We start from the raw sequence: 18,920 nt of genomic DNA, 5'->3' as shown, positions 1-18,920 counted from the left end.
TGAAAGGGATTGCTTAGCTTTCTCCTCATTTTTAAAATAGTCATTGCTTTATAAAAATCTTATTGTGCTTTGGATGGTTTAAGGAAGGACTTGGAATGTATGTAAAATTTAAATTTGAAATTTGACACCATAGTACAACAGTCTTTAATTATTCTCTCGTATAGGAATATGAAATTGATAAGATGCTGGGTATTAAAGGACCTGAAGATGTAGCAAAAATGGGAATAGCTGAATACAACAGACATTGTCGAAGTATAGTGATGAGATATTCAGGTGAATGGGAAGTAAGTACTGTTCATGATACTGCACAGCAGCTACAGAATTTCTCGAAGTTTCTGGACTTGCCTTCAGAATTAACACTAGAGGTTTTAGGCTATGAAGTAGTCTTTTTTAGGCTGATCAGTATGCTAATTATTGGATATAACATAACTGTTTGCTTTGGGAAGTTAATAACTTTAAAAGTACTCGTTTCAAAAATGAATTTATTTTTGGCTCATTTGCAATGCATTGATTTATCTGGTTTTTAAATTAACTAATTAACGGATCTTTTAAAGACAAGATTAAATGCATTTACAAAATTTAATATAATAGAAGTTTTTGAGATATTAATTTATTTCATTTTCAGTATTACACTACAACAAAATACTGATGTTTGTTACTTTGCTTTTACTTTTTAAAAACTATTATTGTAAAACTGAACTTTATTTGTAAGGGGTGTAAATGTTCTTCATCATCAGACTGTTATCACGAGGTTGGGACGCTGGATTGATTTTAGGAATGACTATAAGACCCTGTATCCATCTTTTATGGAATCTGTCTGGTAAGTGATAAAACTAAAGATAATTGTTTAGAATTAGTTTATGTTGGTACATTGAATAGTCCAATCTTAGTTTGAATTCAGTATTGTATATTATAGTCTCAAACACAGAAGCTCTATGTTTACATGATACAAGTTTATTTGCTTTACAAAAACTGCTTGTTATTAAGTTTTTTAATACTTGGTAATCTATTACTATTCACCATTTAAAATTGAGAAGAAAGTGAAAGCATCTGCCGCTGACATCTGTAAGATAGAAATGCAGCATTCTTGACGTTTATGAATTTTTGGAAATTTCCTTCCCATAGAGAAAGTGAGACTGAATATGTTGAATACTGAAATAATTGGATTTTTGCATCGAATAGGGTGTTAAATGCATGGGAAACTGGCAGGAAGATGTTTGTGAATTCAATCACAGTTTGGCCAGATTAAGATGTATGTATAAGAGGACATTTATATAACATTGCAGTTCTCAATTGAGTGGCAGAAAATTTTGGGGAAAGAACTCTTATTTCTCAAATACTCACATAACTGCCAGCACTTTTATTAGCTTTAATCCTCAGAAGCTTGTGCTCAGCATACACCTAAGCTGAAGTGTTGGTCTTCTGATTCACTACAAGCTAGTCTCAGAATGCTGATTCCTTAGATGTTCAAAGTTCCCTGTGCCTGTAAATCCTGATTCTGCAAACCTGTGTTAGTATACTGGAGAAACAGAAGCCGTTGGACAAGGAGGGTTTTCTATTATTCCTATTGAAGATTGATGTGATAATTTTTGAGTTTAGTGGTGTTAGTTATCTTTCTAAGTGGTATTGTTGTCTGCTGGTGATGTATTGGCACAGTGTGATATTAACCAGCTCCCTGGGCTCAGTTTTTAATGGTGTTTTTTGACAATGAACTAAATTAAGGCTTCATTTGGTTCACTTGATAAGCTGCATTATTCTACTGTAGAATGTCAAGTGCAATGAAAGACACTTGGTAAAATGACTGAGAAAATAAATCTCCATTGTGCACTTAAGTTACCCCTTTAATGACTTTTGATGCACAAGGGTGTAAAATTGTTTTGAAGTGGAGGTTGATAGGTTCTTGATTAGTAAGAACATCAATAGGTTACAGGGAAGAGGTAGGGGAATGAGATTGAGAGGGAAAGTAAATCAACCATGTTTGGCAGGGCAGATTCAAAGGGCCCAATGTCCTATTTCTGCTCCTATGTCACATGGTTTTATGGACTGAAGTACAAATAATGATTAGGGTGAGCTTCAGGAGCTTTGAAATAGAATTAGTTTAAAAAAACACCTCTCTCTGAATGTTTGGCATGATAATATTATCTGAAGGTAATTTCCTGATTTGAGTAGGGTGATGTGCATGAAGACAGTGGCAGATGCAAATAATAAAACAATTAGGTCAGCATTGATAGTTGGTGATTCTGGCAAATGGGTTATGTTGGCTGTCAAAGCCATTCATGGTGGGGCCTACCTCACTGTTAGAAATCCAATCTATTGGTAGCTAACCTCCTGTTAGATTCAATATGCCTGTGGACATGCTGTAGAAACATGAATGGCCTTATCCAGATGATGTACTTGTCATTGAAGATCGGCTCCTTTGGTGGAAAACTTTTATAGTTTAAATTCAATTTGATGAAAATGTTTATGGGAATTGGCCAGTGTAACTGTTCTTCCATTTTGCCTTTTAATACATTTGACCCACATGTTGACTTACAGTTTTTTTTATCATGAAGGATAATACATTAATTATTTGTTACTTGAAGACTACATTTGCCAGTCACTTAGGATGGAAAAGCCCCTTGGCCTGGATTTTCTTTAGCAGGACCCTTTGCTTGCAGTTACTGCATCTATTCCCCAGTGTTCTGAACAAAGCTTTTGTGAATTAGTAAGACTCGATTAGCTTGCTGAGATGAGCATCAAATCTCCAAATGTAGAAATGTGTCATTCTAAAAGTGGTTGCACCTGCAAAACTCCTCTGGAAATACTTGACAAGTGTCAAAGCTCTTCCCCCCTCCCCTGCCATTTGTATTTCAGTGCTGCTAGTTACCAAGGTTTTTGAATGATGAGTTTAAAAATTAAAAAAAAACAATTGAAACACTAGTTAAAAGAAGCTTGAGTAATTAAAGTTTACACCTTTCTTCCTTGAAGCCCGAGTATGTAAGTGGATGGCAGTCTGTTAAGCTTTTTTCTGTTGTTTGTTTCTACATTGAGTCTAGAAGCGGACACCAAAGTGGAAATTGAAATTGAAATCAGCAGGAAGATTGGGACTTGCCCACAGTTATGTGGGTAAATGTTTGGGGTTAATTGTGGAACTGCAGTATTTATGAGAAAAAGCTTGGGCTCTTGGCTGCAGTGGTTCTTGTCTAACATCGCTGTATATTCATTATTTTTATTGGTCTTGCCTCCATGTTTTCTTAGTTTGTGTTGTTGATGCACATTTTCTAATTGGTATATAGAACTTCTTTCAATCTCCAAATCAATAATCACTGTCCTACAGACCACTTCAAATATATTATTACCAGAAATTAGGTTTAGATCTTAGTGTTATGAATGAAGGATTAAACTGAGCCTCAATAAGTCGTGGTTAATTTGAGAGGCCCTACTGCTGACTAACTGAGAGATTGGATGTTTAGGCAGGTCAAGGGGGTCATGGAATTAGGAGGGACACACTAAAGATTAAGAGCAGGATTAGGCAATCTCTTCATGAACCTGCTTTCCATTTGGTTAGATTACAGCTGATTTGATTATTGGCGTTTTTCAACTTACCTGCTTGGTTCTCCTAATCCTTCTTGATTACAACTCAAAAATATACTTTTTAACTCTTGAATATACAGTGGATTCTGGGTAATTGGCTCATTGAACAAAAAAAAATTAGGAAAATCGTTGGGATTCCTTTTGTCTATTTGGGATACTATGGCACTTAATTGGGACCTAAAGTTTCTAACTAGCATCAGTAGCATGCACTTGCATTTAGAATAAACTTTTTAAATAACGTCTGTTGCATGTGTTTATGTTCAAAAACCATTGATTGTTTTTTGTCACTGATAATTGGTGAAAAATAATCAGTAAGACAGTTTGGAATTTTTGCTCACTGCAATTTTCAAGCATTCAGGCTTGGAGATGCCAGAAATGGGCGTGAGCAAAAATGAAACTACTTCACTACTTCAAGTTAGAAACTATAAAGAATTTGAAGTTATTGGCAATCATCTTGAATGTTACAATGAAAATGATGATTGGGAGGATGCAATCATCAAAAGCAGTGCATTGTCTGTGTTAATTTAATTCATTTGCTGGCTGATCGTTCGTACTCAACAATGGCAGGAGACCTTTGTGGGAGAGTTTTTAAAAGCAGTTGCACTGGGACAGTTCCACTCTCTCAAACTTGGAAGTCCAGGTCCAGTGGTACAAGTAATTTTACTCATTGAGAGTCAATCAAAAGAGCGCAGCAGCGTACTCTGGATGAATTTCTCTGTTGATAACTATTAGGAACTATAGTATTATAGTTCTGTAGTAGTATTGTTAGTGTTCTAATTCATTTTGTATTTCATATAATTGCATAATTTGTTACTCAGTTTATTGGTAGTTTGTCTTTTTCATACAGTTTTAACTTTTTCTATAAACTTCAGCTAATTGGGGCAGACAATTAGGGCAAAATGTAGTGTTCCCAAAGTGTCCCAATTAACTGAAATCCTCTGTATTTAATGGCTTATCACTTGAAAGAGAACTGATTAAAATTGGAACAACTGATCTTGATGTGGGATAAGGTAAATAAAATGTTATTGAATCTGGAGGCCTATTGACTGAATGTAGAAATATGATTAAGTTTGGAAATGACATGAAAGTTGTTGGTATTGCGGATGGCAAGGAAGCTTGTCTGGGCTAGAAAAGGATATTGATCAGTTGGAAAGTTGAGTGCAATATGGCAGATAAAATTTAATGCCAACAGGGACATTTTAAGAAGTTCAGTAGAGGTATACAGTACTTGCAGTAAATGTTAGGGCACTGAGGAGTTTTGATGAACGAGACCTTGAGGTATAGGTTCGTATAGTTTACTGATTGTAGCAACATGTATGAAAAGGATGGTGAAGAAGTTATATGGATTCATAACTAGGAATAGAATAAAAGGCTGGATCATTCTATTGCAACTTTATGAATACTGGTCAGAATACATGGTATATTGCGTGTAGTCCTGGTCTCTGCCATATAAGAAGGACCTAATTGTGCTGGTGAGAGTGCAACAGAAATCTTACAGGATATTGCGTGGATTGGAGGACTTTAGTTATATGATTTTCCAAGAAAAGAAGATGTTGAGGAAAGACCTGATAAAGATGTATAAAATTATGAGGAGTTTTGGTAGAGTGCTGATTTTTTTTTCCTATGGTCATGGTATCAGAAACAAGAGGAAAAAGGCTTAAGGTGAGAAGAAGGAGTTTTAAAGGGATTTGAGGGAAAGGTTTTATATTTTGCAGAGATTGGTGACATCTGGATTTCACTGCCAGAAGAGGTGGTGGAGACAAATGCAGTGCCTACTTTTCAGAGATATTTAGTTAGTACTTAAAGCAGAGAAAAATATTAATGTAATACAGGCAAATAAGCAAAAAGAACAGCATTGACGCGACAAGCCAAAAGGTTGTTATTGTACAGCTCTGCCTGTAGTTTTTGGAGTATAGAAGAATGAGGAATGACATCTTTCAGATAGATAGAATGAGAGTGACTCAAGTATAGGGACATAGCTGTAAGATAAGGATCAGGTAACTTAAACCGGAGAAAGGAAGAAGTTGCTTCTCACCACATGTGAATCTCTAGCATTCTCTGCCTTGGTGGGTGTTGGAAGCTGGATCATTAGAAGTATTTAGAATGCAGGTGGGTAAATTCTAGATAGATGGAGCTTTTTGTAATTGAGCTTTGAACAGTGACTAATCCGGACATGAAAAGTTTGAGAGGACATTTTACTCAGGTCCTCTGCTCGAGTAGAAAGAGGCAGCATCGGATCACGGCAGCGTAATTGAGCTTTGACCAGTGACCAATCCGCATTTGGGTTTTATTAACGAGCCAATTAGGGGTAAGTGCAGCGGCCATTGTTGCAAAGCCGTCATCTGAGTGAACAAAGTCAGATTGGTGATCTTGAGACTTAAGCTTTTCAAGGCTTCAATGAGGAGAGGATTCAGAAAGAAAAAGCAAAGAAGAGAAAAGGGCTAGACTTTTTTTTTCCTTCCCTCCTTTATATCCACTCAGTTAGGTCAGTAGAATTATCAGGCAGCATATTTGAATGCTCCTCTTGGAGGATGTGGGAAACAGAGACCTCCAGGTCCCTAACTGCGAGAAATGCATCCAGCTGCAACTTCTGACAATCTGGATGAACTCAGGATCATTCAGTGAAGGGGTGATAGAAAGGACATGTAGAAAGGTAGTTACACCCAAGGTGCAGGGTACAGTCAGGAAGGGAAATGGGTTAAGGATCCAGTGTAGAATACCCCTGTGGCCAGCCCCCTCAACAGCAAGTATGTCACTTTTGATACCGTTGGGAAAGACACAGTAGTCGGGTCTCTGGCACTGAGTCTGCCTCTATGATTCAGAAGGGTGGGGGGGGGGAGAAGAGGCACACTCTGGTGATTAGGGGTTTGTTATTTAGGAGAACAGACAGGAGTTTCTCTGGGCAAGATTGAGATTCTTGGATGCCAGGATCTGGGACATCTCTGTAGAGTCCTTGGCATTCTTAAGTAGGATGGTGAACAGCCAGAGGTCATGGGTCCATGAAGGTACCAGTGGCATGGTAGGATAGGTGTCAGGTTCTGGACACGGAGTTTGGTGCTAAGTTAAAGAGCAGGACTGCCAGGGTTTTGATCTCAGTGTTGCTACCCATGCCACATGAAGTAAGGCCAGAACTAAGAACTTTATACAGTTTAACATGTGGTTAAAGAGTTGGTGTAGAAGGGAGAGTGTCAGATTTTTGGATCATTGGGCTCTCTTCCAGGGAAGGTGGGACCTGCAAAGAAGGAATGGTTTGCACCTGAATGGAGGGGGCCTAAAATCCTAGCATCATTGAGCATGGTGCAACTTGTGTCTGATCTGCGCATATTTCAATGCAAGAAGTATCATAAGACCATAAGACATAGGAGCAGAATTAGGCTATTTGGCCTATTGAGTCTACTCTGCCAATCAATCATGGCTGATCCTTTTTCCCACTTCCTCAGCCCCACTCCTCAACTTTCTCTCTGTAACCTTTGATGCTGTGTCCAATCAAGAACCTATCAAGCCCTGTCTTAAATACCTGGCCTCCACAGCTGCTTGTGGTAACAAATTCACCACCCTCTGGCTAAAGAAGTTTCTTCACATCTCTGTTTTAAATGCCCCTCTATACTGAGGCTGTTCCCTCTTGTCCTAGACTTCCCCACCATGGGAAACATCCTTTCCACAACTACTCTATCAAGGCCTTTCAACATTCAAAAGGTTTCAGTGAGATTCACCCCCCCCACCCGTCCTTCTAAACTCCAGCAAATACAGACCCAGCATCATCAAACGTTCCTCGTATGATAACCCTTTAATTCCCAGAATCATCCTTGTGAACCTCCTCTGAACCCTCTCCCATGCCAGCGCATCTTTTCTTAGATGAGGACTCCATGCCCCACACTAGAGAGGGTGAGACTGGGATGATTTGGCAACTGAATACATGATTGAGGAACTGGTGCAGCAAGTAGGGGTTCAGATTTATGGTACATTGGGATCTCTTCTGGGGAAGGTATGACAGATAGAAAAGGGACATGTTACGCTTGATGTAGGGAGAACCAATATCCATGCAAGAAGGTTTGCTACAGCTGTTCAGAAGGGTTTAAACTATTTGGCGGGGGGGGGGGGGGTGAGAATCTGATTGATAGTGCTGAGATTGAGGTAAATGTTTTACAAGCAGGGTTAGTGTGCAGTGAGACTTAGCAAGGAGAGGCTGATGATCGGGCAAAATTGCAGTCAACAGGATTTGTTGCAAAATAAAAGGTGTATTTGAATGCACACAGTATATAGAATAAGGCTGATGAACTTATCCTCTGAACATCAGGTCAGACAGCATCAATAAAAATGAACTGATGTCCATAGCATGGTTACAGTTGGGCATGTATGATGTTGTGGGCATCACTGAGTAATGGCTGAAAGAAGATTATAGCTAGGATCTTAATGTCCAAGCATGCACACTGTCAAAAGGATAGGAAGGTAGGTGTGTGGGGGGGGGGGGGGGTTGTCATGGCTCTGTTGATTTAAAAAAAAAATTAAATCAAATCACTTGAAGGAGGTGACATAGGATTAGGAGGCATTGAATTGTTGTGGGTAGAGCTGAAGAACTGCAAGGGTAAAAAGACCCTGATGGGGGGTCTAAAGGTAAAGATGTGGTCTAAAAATTACACAGGAGATAGAAAGTGCATGTCAAAAGGGCAATATTATGATAGTCATGGGGGATTTCAATATGCAAGTAGACTGGAAAAACCAGGTAGGTGCTGGATCCCAAGAGAGGGAATTTCTACAAAGCCTACAAGGTGGTATTTTAGAGCATTTCATAGTTGAGCCCACTAGGGGATTCAGCTATTTTGGATTAGATGTTGTGCAGTAAACCAGAATTGATTGGAGAGTTTAAGGTAAAGGAATCCTTGGGGCCAGTAATCATAATATGATAGAATTCACCTTGAAATTTGAGAAGAAACTGAAGTCAGAGGTATCAGTATTACAGTGGAGTAAAGGGAACTGCAGAAGCATGAGAAAATAGCTGACCAAAATTGATTGGAAAGGAGCACAAGCAGTGATGACGGCAGAGCAGCAATGGCTGGAAATTCTGGGAAGAATTTGGAAGGTGCAGGATATGTGCATCCCAAAGAGGAAGTAGTATTCTAAAGGCAGGATGACACAACCCTGGCTGATAAGAGAAGTCAAAGCAACGTAAAAGATAAAGAGAAGGCATATAATAGCGGGGAAGTTGGAGGATTAGGAAGCTTTTAAAAACCAACAGAAGGCAACTAAAGTCATAAAGATGGAATATGTAGTTGTGCTAGCCAGTGATATTAAAGGGGATACCAAAAGTTTCTTCAGAAATGTAAAGAGTGAAGGAGAGATGAGAGTAGATAATCGAACTGCTGGAAATTGATGCTGGAGAGCTAAGAATGTGGGACAAACTGAATAAGTAATTGTGGAAATTAGCAGCATTACTAGGAGAAGGTTCTTGGGGAAACTAAAAGGTCTGAAGATAGATAAGTTACCTGGACCTGATGGACGATACCCCAGGGTTCTGAAAGAGGGGGCTGAAGAAATTGTGGAGGCATTAGTAATCATCTTTTAAGAATCAATGGATTCTGGCATGGATCTGGAAGACTGAAAAATTGCAAATTTCATTCCACTCTTCAAGAAAAGATAGAGGCAGAAGAAAAGAAATTATAGGCCAGTTAGTCTGACCTTAGTGGTTGGAAGGACATTGGAGTCGATTATTAAGGGTGTGGTTTTGAGGAACTTGGAGACATAAGATTACATAGCCTGTAGTCAACATGGTTTCCTGAAGGGAAAATCTTGCCTGTCAAACCTGTTTGAATTCTTTGAAGAAATAACAAGCAGAATAGACCAAGGAGAATTGGTTGATGTTGTGTCCTTGGATTTTCAGAAGGTATTTGACAAGGTGCCACACATGAGGCTGCTTAACAAGTTAAGAGCCCGTGGATTTACAAGAGAGATACTGGCATGGATAGAGGTTTGGCTGATCGGCAAGAGGCAAAGAGTGGGAATAAAGGGAGCCTTTTCTGGTTGGCTTCGGTGACTATTGGTGTTTCACAGGGGTCTGTGTTGGGACTGTTTCTCTTTATTTTACATGTCAATGATTTGGATGCCAGAATTGATGGCTTTTTGGCCAAGTTTGCAAGTGATACAAAGATGGGTGGAAGGGCAGGAAGTTTTGAGATAGTAGAGAGGCTACAGAAGGACTTGGCTAGTTAGGAGAATGTGCACAGAAGTGGCAGGTCGAATACAGTGTCAGGAAGTGTATGGTCATGTATTTTGGTAGAAAAAATGAAAGTGTGGACTATTTTCTAAATCGAGAGAAAATTCAAGAATTGGTAGCCTAAAAAGACTTGGGAGTCCTTGAGCAGGATTTCCTAAAGGTTAATATGCAGGTTGAATTGGTGGTGAGGAAGACAAATGTGATGTTAGCATTCATTTGCAGATGACTAGAATGTGAATGCAAGGATGTAATGTTGAGGCTTTATAAAGCACTAGTGAGACCTCACTTGGAGTATTGTGAGTAGTTTTGGGCCCCCTATCTTCAAAAGGATGCTGACTTTGGAGAGGGTTCAAGGGTTTCATGAAAATTATTCTGGGATTGAAAGGTTTGTTGTATGAGGAGTATTTGATGTCCTTGAGTCTCTACTGACTGGAATTCAGAAGAATGAGGGGTGACTTCATCAAGTGGTGAAAGGTCTTAATAGAGTGGATGTGGAGAGGATGTTTCCTGTGGTGAGGAAGTCAAAGACTAGAGGACAGAGCCTCAGAATAGAGGGTCATCACTTTAGAACGGAGATCTTTAGCAGCAAGTGGTGTGTCAGTGGAATTTGTTGCCACAGGCAGTTGTGGGGGCCAAGTCGTTAGACAGATTCTTAACTAGTCAGGGCATGAAGGGATATGGGGATAAAGCAAGAGATTGGGGCCAAGAGTGAAAATGGATCAGCCATGATGAAATGGCAGAGCAGACTCAATGGCCCATGGCCTAATTCTGCTCTTATATTTATGGTGTTGTGGTCAATTTCATTTAAATACATAATTTGTTACTCAGTTTGATTTTTGATAGTTTTTTAAACTATTTCCATGAAACTTCAGCCAATTGGGCCAAATGTTCTGAGGTGTTCCAATAACCGACTGAACGTCTTTGCATAAATATGTACTTTCATTAGATTACCAGCAGGTGGCGGTATGACCCCAGGAAAACTGAAACCTGCAATTTGATATTTTCAAGGGTTCCAGTCAGGAATTTTTTATTGGTTGTGGATTGCTGAAATTTCTGGCATCCTTGCCTTTATTGCTCACACTAATTGACCCTATTTACAAGGGTTGTTCAAATAGTACTAAGATCACGTGGCTGAGAGTCTGGTCATCATGAAGCACCAGAGCTCTTCAACCTCTTCTTCACCCAAATGCTGAAGCATGCTGTTAAGGACCTAGGCCTGGGTATTTACGTAAGATATCACCTAAACCTGAGACGCCTTGCTGCAAAGACTAAAACGTTGAGGAGGCTCATCACTGAAGCCCTGTTTGCTGTTGACTGTGCCCTCATGGCCCACCCTCAGAACCACCTGCAGATAATTGTCGATAAGTTCCCTGCAGCCTCAAAGCTGTTCGGCCTGACAATCAGCCTCAGTAAGACAGAAGTTCTCCTACAAACTGCACCAAACAGTCACCCTCCTCAGCCATGCATCACCATTGACAGCACTGTCCTGAAGAATGTGGAGAACTTCAAGTATCTAGGAAGCACCATCTCCAGTGACGGATCCCTTGACAAAGAGATCATAGCAAGGATCCAGAAAGCCAGCCGGGCACTCGGGAAACTGTGTGTCAAAGTTCTGGAGCACAAGGACATTCAGCTTTCAACCAAGCTCAAGGTGTACAAGGCTGTGGTCCTCACCTCTCTCCAGTACGGCTGCGAAACCTGGACCCTGTACCGCAGGCACATCAAACAGCTGGAGCAGTTTCACATGCGCTCTCTGCGGTCAATCATGAGGATTTGACGGCAGGACCGAATCACCAACCAGAAAGTCCTTGACAGAGCCAACAACACAAGCTTTGAGGCAAGGATCCTCCAGGCCCAGATACGCTGGACTGGCCATGTAATCCGCATAGGTGAAACGAGAGTCCCAGGCAGCTGCTCTACGGTGAGCTTGAGTGTGGCAGTCGCAATCAGGGTCACCCTAAAAAAGATTCAAAGGCAATTTGAAATCGTACATCAAATGGGTAGACCTCCAGCACCGACATTTTGAGGAGTCCGCAGCTGACAGGGCTGCATGGTGCGCCCTGACCGGAAAAGCTGCATTCGACTTTGAGGACAACCGAAATCTTGGCCTTGCAGCAGCACGAGACTGACACCACAAAGCTGTGTATGCACCTGTTCCAACAACTGCCATTCCATGTCCAACTGCCAACTGCATGTGTGTTTTGGCCTTCGGCCTCCAAAGCCACATGCATATCCACAGATGACTGCACAACGTTTAGTCTTCCTCGGACCCCGAAAGGTAGCATAGACCAGTTTGGGATTGGGACATCGGTCAACCAAAGATTCTTAGGACTATCTGGTAGTTTGATGCAATACTAGTGTCAGATTATTAGATTGTTTAATTGATTTAAATTGATCATCTGCCATGGATTATTATCAGGTTCAGCCAATAGCACTTCTTCATTCTATTGTCGATTAGGTGATAGTAACTGTCCTTGACAATCGGTCAACATTTGACCGAGTTCATCATCAAGGAGGCACAGTAAAATCTGATGACAACTTATTGGTGTCCTCTTCAAAATTACCATTCAAGCTTCCTGTATACTCAGCCGAATTGTTAGCATTATCAATAACACTCATTCCTGTGCCATAGGCCTTCAATCTGAAAAATAATCCTACACTACTATCCTCTGACTCCTTCCACTAAGCCAATTTTGTATCAAGTTGCTCATTTTGCTCAGTTGAGGTGAAGCAAGGAAAAGAAGAATCAGCAGACACATTTCCCCATCTGCTATTGATGGACTTAGGGACGATATTAGAAATTGAGACAGAGGTCCACAGAATAAGCTTTAATGACTGACTTTGAAATACAGTTTATACTATTATGTGTATCTTTGCATCTGTTTTCCTTTCAGGTGGGTGTTTAAACAGCTTTATGATAAAGGATTTGTCTACAGAGGTGTGAAAGTTATGCCATTTTCTACTGCATGCAATACGCCACTTTCTAACTTTGAAGCCCATCAAAATTATAAGGTGACATAATTTTTAATTGCTCAGTATAGTTTTATTAATGTTCTAACAATGGCATTACTGTAGTCTATAGTTAAGCTCCTCCAAATTTTGCATTCTATGACCAGTTCTGGAAGAAATAAAAATGAACAGGAAAAGGCCTTTACTGTAATTATTTGCTGAAGTGTTTGATGATTTAGAATTAATCTCTATTCAAAGCATTTATTTCTGATTCAATCCCCTTCCTCTCAATACTAAATGCAAGTTATAAACTTTGGCTCAGATGCTGCAAATAATTTGTCAGTTGTTAATTTTGTTGGTGTACCCATCTATACTGGCATGATAGAAGATAAGCAGCCTGTTGCTTCAATTATTTCAGCTTCTAGACCAATGCAGCCTTGTAATGAAACTGATGTGATGAAATCTGTACTGAGTTCTTCATAAATGCCAAGGCAGTGTTGTGGTTAGCATGACACTATTACAGTTTGGGATGATCTGTAGTTTGGAGTTCAATCCTGGTGCCACCTGTAAAGAGTTTGTTCAAGAGTATTGGTGCACACTCTGAAATTCATCTTCTCTAGATAGCCAGGAAACACAAAAAGAAAATGAAAGTCTTTCAGAGAGAAATATCAAACCTGCCCCTCCCGTACAAAAAAGAATGATCATCAACACCCAAAGCCCCTCCCTTCACACAAAATGGAACAAGAACATCACCTCCAAACCCTCTCCCCTTGCACAGCAAAAAACAGAAAATGAAGCAGGCACTAACAAACACAGTATAAAAACTATGTCTGGGAAAAGTCTACAGTCCATTAGCTCAATAGTCCAATCCATAAATGCAGAACTACAGCGCCATCCTCCCATATCACTGACATTCATCAAAAGGGTGGGACAGAGGGATGCCACACAAGGCAGAGGCCTACCTGTCTGCCACAGCGAGCCACACAACGACAGGCTGCTCACAGTCTCCTCTGTAGTGATCAAAAGGAAGGCAGTCAGTGCTGAACTCTTGCTCGCCTTCTGCATTCGCCTTGATGCTTCAAATCGTATTAATGGACACTCTGATCAGCGAAATGCTGTCGAACATTGACTCATTCCCTGTCTCAAAATTTCCTCTCGTCGAGGCTGTCAGAGTATATGCTTGCTTCCCAGAATCATTTTGGAGACGACAAAGCACTGGATCACTCAATCAATCTCCAAACTATAAATCACAGGCTCTGACAGTTCCAGAAACACATTTGAGGTGAAAAGCAGATGTAAGAGAAGTAAAATGACATTGCTTTCTCCCCGTTAACTGCGCGTGTTTCCTCGGGTGCTCTGGTTTCTGCCCGCAGTCCAAAGACACACAATTGGTAGGTTAAATGGTATATTGTGCTCTGATTGCTGGGCAGTGTGGCTCATTGGGCTGGAAGGGCCTGTTCCGCGTGGAATCTCTAAATAAATAAATAAATTGATTTTAAAAAATGAAATAAATTTGCTGCAATTGACCCCATATATAGTTACCCAGCAGTAAAGCCCTTCGATCTATACATCATCATCTCTAGAAAATGGACTTCTTTCATAAACTTACTCCTGGAGTTTAGGAGAAGGACTTCTCTGGGAAAAAATACTCACTTCTATTTCTGACTCCTTTCAGAGGTTCTTTTCATGTCATGAGTTTGCAGGGCCCCATCAGAAAGTGGTAAAGTAATTGTGCACCTACAAACTGAAGTGTCATAGATTTTTAAGAGTAATTACATTTGTATGATAAGGTGTGATAAATTTTATTAGCTTATATTTTGAAGATGAGTGGTTAGCATTTTTCAGTGCCAATTAACAAATCTTGATGATGAAAGAATCAGATGGGACTGGTTGTTATAAGGTGAAAGTTTTGTAAGCAGCCATGGAATATAAAAAGGTTTAATTCATTTAGTTCCAGTGCCATATTTCCAGTGTCATTCTGCATGTATGGGTTTTATTTCTGAGCATTGTAATCTGGTTTAAAATCAAGTGATTTAATTTTTGACATGTGTTAACATTTTTAATCCAGAGTTATCTTGAATTGTAATAGCTGTTTGCGCTAATCATTCATAAATAATAATCATTCATAGATCATGATAATTGTTAAGAGTGATAAATGTGAATTCATGATATGATCACTTCCTGTGTTTCCAGATGTATACATATATTACACTTAAACATCTAATTCTAAACTTTAGAAAGATGTACATTTCATACTGTTTTCTTGCAGGATGTTCAAGATCCTTCTGTCATTGTGACCTTTCCATTAGAGGAGAATGAAAATGTTTCATTGGTTGCTTGGACAACAACACCGTGGACCTTGCCTAGCAACCTTGCAGTATGTGTCAGCCCCGAATATCAATATGTGAAAATCAAAGGTAAAACTTGTTTTAAGCTAATGTGTGTTTAATTTTAAAGTTCTGAAGCCTGAAATGTAAAATCATCTTTACACTCTTCTAGGTAATCCAATAAAATATTTCATGATGATGTTTATTAGTTAGCTATAAAGAGTAGGCATGAACATGTGTACTGGATAGGTGTCAATAGCATCTTGTAAAAAAGGCAGTAAAGTTAATATTCAGGTTCCAGAAATGTAAATACTTTCTACCTGATCTCCAGATCCATTCACTGCTTGCCTAACGTAATCAAAAAGTTTGTTCTAAGCTCAATGTGGACTAATAATGCACTAGTTAGTAACACATTAAAATTTAGAAACAGTAAAAGGAGTTCTGCAGCATTGAAAGGGAAATAATTAACCTTTGAGTGGGGAGAATAATATGTGTGTTCTCATTGGGTGTAGTGTCTAGCAAGCAATGGGGAATGATGGAGAACTCTTCATAATATGCTTCCATTGCTCATTGAGCATTGCACAGAATGAAAACCCTGCATATTTTTCTCCAAAATTTCTGGTGTAGCACTTCATGTTAGGAAATATTGGGAAAGAAAGATTCTGTCATTCTTTCTATTTAAGCTCATTTCCAAGTCATTTCTGTGGAAAGTCAGCAATGAGAAGATATAATCCAAATGCAAAATTCTGGACTTCAGAAACAGTAAAAGAAATTCAGCCGCATTGGTAGAGAGAAACAGTTAACCTTTTAAGCTGACTGCCTTTCAATAGATCAAAGAAAAGTTAAAGGTAAAACTAGTTTAATACTTAGAGAAAGTAGGAAGAAGAGAAGCGAAAATAATGTTTGTCGTTGACGGCAGGAACGATTAAGTGAAAAATGAGTAATGTAGCCATAATCAGTATTACTGAATACTGAAATGCAGGTTTGGAAGAGACAGCAAATAAATATATGAAATTAGAAGATACGTTATTCTAAGTTCAAAAAATTCTCAGAAACTACTGTAGTCATGGTTTTATTATCTATGTTGGATAGGCTTTTTTTAGAAAAAGATTATTCTACTTGTTTGGAATCTAATCTAACCATGGACAAGGTTATGGTGGGTGCAGTGGTTAAATTAGTAAACTAGTAATCCAGGCAATTTATGAAATTTAAATTCAGTCAGTTAAATTCAATCCAGTCAATCCAGTAATGATTAGTGTGATGATATTAGCGATCCGGGTTCAATTCTGACACCGTCCATAGGGAGGTAATGGTACGGGTTTCTTCTGGGTGCTCCATTTCCCTCCCACATTCCAAAGATGTATGAGTTAGTAGGTGACTTGGTCACATGGGTGTAATTGGGTGGTGCAGGTTTGTTGGGTTGGGAGGGTGTGCAACCGTGCTGTATCGTTAAATAAATAAATAAATCTCACGTATGTTATAACTGTTTAAGGGGGGGGAAATCTGCTTTCTTTCCCTGGTCTGGCCCATATGTTGCTTCAAACCTACAGAATGTGGTTGATTGGCTTAGCAAGCCAATTATTTCAAGGATAATGAGGGGTAGATCATAAATGCTACCTCTGCCGGTGATACCCAGGTCCCAAAAAAAAAGCATGTTAAAAGAAAAAGGTTTGGAGCAAGGAGGCTGCGAGTGAACGGCTGATTTCCAGAGCGAAGGCAGCTTTACTACTCGGGGTAAAAGAGAGGCAAGACTGCGTAGGCGTGTGATGTCGGTCAGTAGAGCACGAAAGGTTTAAAAAGAAGACCGCTATATCCAGCGGGCAGCAGAGTGATAGGGCTTTGGCTCAATGGGCTTAGGTGGTAACGGGATGAAGTGAGGTAGGTTTACCTGTGTTATTTGTGGAAAGGAGGAAGTATGTGTGTGAGGCCAGTTTCCTGTGTTCGGTGTCAGATGTGGGAGGTCCTGGAGTCTTCCAGCCTCCCAGATGGCCATATCTGCACCAGGTGTGTCGAGCTGCAGCTCCTGAGGGACTGAGTTAGGGAACTGGAGATGCAGCTCGATGACCTTCACTTGGTCAGGGAGAGCGAGGAGGTGATAGAAAGGAGTTATAGCAGGTAGTCACACCGGGGCCACGGGAGACAGACAAGTGGGTCACAGTCAGGAGAGGGAAGGGGAAGAGTCAGGTACTGGAGAGTACCCCTGTGGCTGTACCCCTTGACGATAAGTACTCCTGTTTGAGAATTGGGGGGGGGGGGGGGGACTCAGCCTACCTGGGGGAAGCGGTAGTGGCCGTGTCTCTGGCACAGAGCCTGGGCCTGGGGCTCAAAAGGGTAGGGAAAGGAAAAGGAAGGCAGTAGTGACAGTGTCAAGTGTGTATGGATCCAAGCAGAGGTATTAATGAATACTTTACTTCAGTATTCACTATGGAGAAGGATCCTGGTGATTGTAGTGATGACTTGCAGCAGACTGAAAAGCTTGAGCACATAGATATTAAGAAAGAGGATGTGCTGGAGCTTTTGGAAAGTATCAAGTTGGATAATTTGCCGGGACCGGCTAAGATGTACCCCAGGCTACTGTGGGAGGTGAGGGAGGAGATTGCTGAGCCTCTAGCGATGATCTTTGCATCATCAATATAGTATTAATGGTAAGACTCTTGGCAGTATGGAGGATCAGCGGGATCTGGGGATCCGAGTCCATAGGACACTCAAAGCAGCTGCGCAGCTTGGCTCTGGTTAAGAAGGCGAAAGGTGTATTGGCCTTCATCAGTCGTGGAATTGAATTTGGAAGCCGAGAGGTAATGTTGCAGCTGTATGGGTCAGACCCTACTTAGAGTATTGTGCTCAGTTCTGGTCGCCTCACTACAGGAAGGATGTGGAAGCCATAGAAAGGGTGAAGAGGAGATTTACAAGGAGGTTGGATTGGAGAGCATGCCTCATAAGATTAGGTTGAGTGAACTTGGCCTTTTCTCCTTTGAGCGACAGAGGATGAGAGGTGACCTGATAGAGGTGTACAAGATGATGAGAGGCCACAGTAACCATATCCGATCTTTAACCGGTTTTGGCAGGTACTTTCAGTCAGATGATGAATTCTTTAATTCGCATAGGATGGTGACTTTATTAGCTCAGCTATTTATTTGTAGAACTATTATTTCTTTTCATTTGCACAGTGATTAATAATAGTTTTTGATGTCTTTGACCTAGAGGAAAAAAGTAATTCTTCCCATCCTGGTCGTTCAACAATAAGCAATATAAGGGAGTTCAAAGGACTTCATGGGTGGTTTTAAGCAGAACTTGACACTGAAGTACATAACGACATTAGCTGAATAAAAAACCTGGACTTTTTAGAGAAGGGAGGAAAACAGGCAGTGCCATCAACTTTGGCCCACTCACCATCAACTACCCATTCAAGATTCATACACTGATTGTATTTACATAAAATGATGCAAGATTCTACTCATACACAAGTCCCAAGAGCAATTTATAGGGGTCAATCATCTGATCAACCTGCATCTCTTAATGATTGAATGAAGCTCTTTGGCACTGCAATGTAGCAGCTCTACTCGGTACTCGGTGCACCATCTTATTGCCATGCTGTGTGATTTAGGGAGGGAATTTTGGGTGTAGGTAGCTGAAGACTACTGAGAATGATGAACATTAGGATAAACAGGATAGAAATTCCTTCTTTGGAATTCAGTGATGGTGGATATTTGGAAATTTGGGCGAGATGCAGAAATCTTTCCAGGTGAGACCGTTTGGTAAAATTGAAGGACTGTTGGACAGGAAACCAGTAGAGATCAGTGAATGGAATAGAGTGAGTTGGCATATTAGCTCTGTTGTTATGAATGAATCAGTGATGCAAA

The 18,920-nt window shown here is 40.2% G+C and overlaps 1 protein-coding gene across 2 annotated transcripts in view; it reads left to right on the top strand.

Annotated features, from left to right (window-relative positions):
• The window catches only part of iars1 (isoleucyl-tRNA synthetase 1), a 172,214-nt gene that overhangs the window by 20,589 nt on the left and 132,705 nt on the right, over nt 1-18,920 (top strand). For both annotated transcript variants that reach the window (XM_059944616.1, XM_059944615.1), the window contains 4 exons: nt 165-284; nt 738-820; nt 12,679-12,796; nt 15,003-15,150. In XM_059944616.1, coding sequence (XP_059800599.1) covers nt 165-284; nt 738-820; nt 12,679-12,796; nt 15,003-15,150 — 469 coding nt within the window. The remainder of the gene's footprint in view (nt 1-164; nt 285-737; nt 821-12,678; nt 12,797-15,002; nt 15,151-18,920) is intronic.

Source organism: Hypanus sabinus, chromosome 19, assembly GCF_030144855.1.
Source record: "Hypanus sabinus isolate sHypSab1 chromosome 19, sHypSab1.hap1, whole genome shotgun sequence".
Taxonomy (NCBI): Eukaryota; Metazoa; Chordata; class Chondrichthyes; order Myliobatiformes; family Dasyatidae; genus Hypanus; species Hypanus sabinus.
This window is presented reverse-complemented; position numbering and strand designations above follow the sequence as displayed.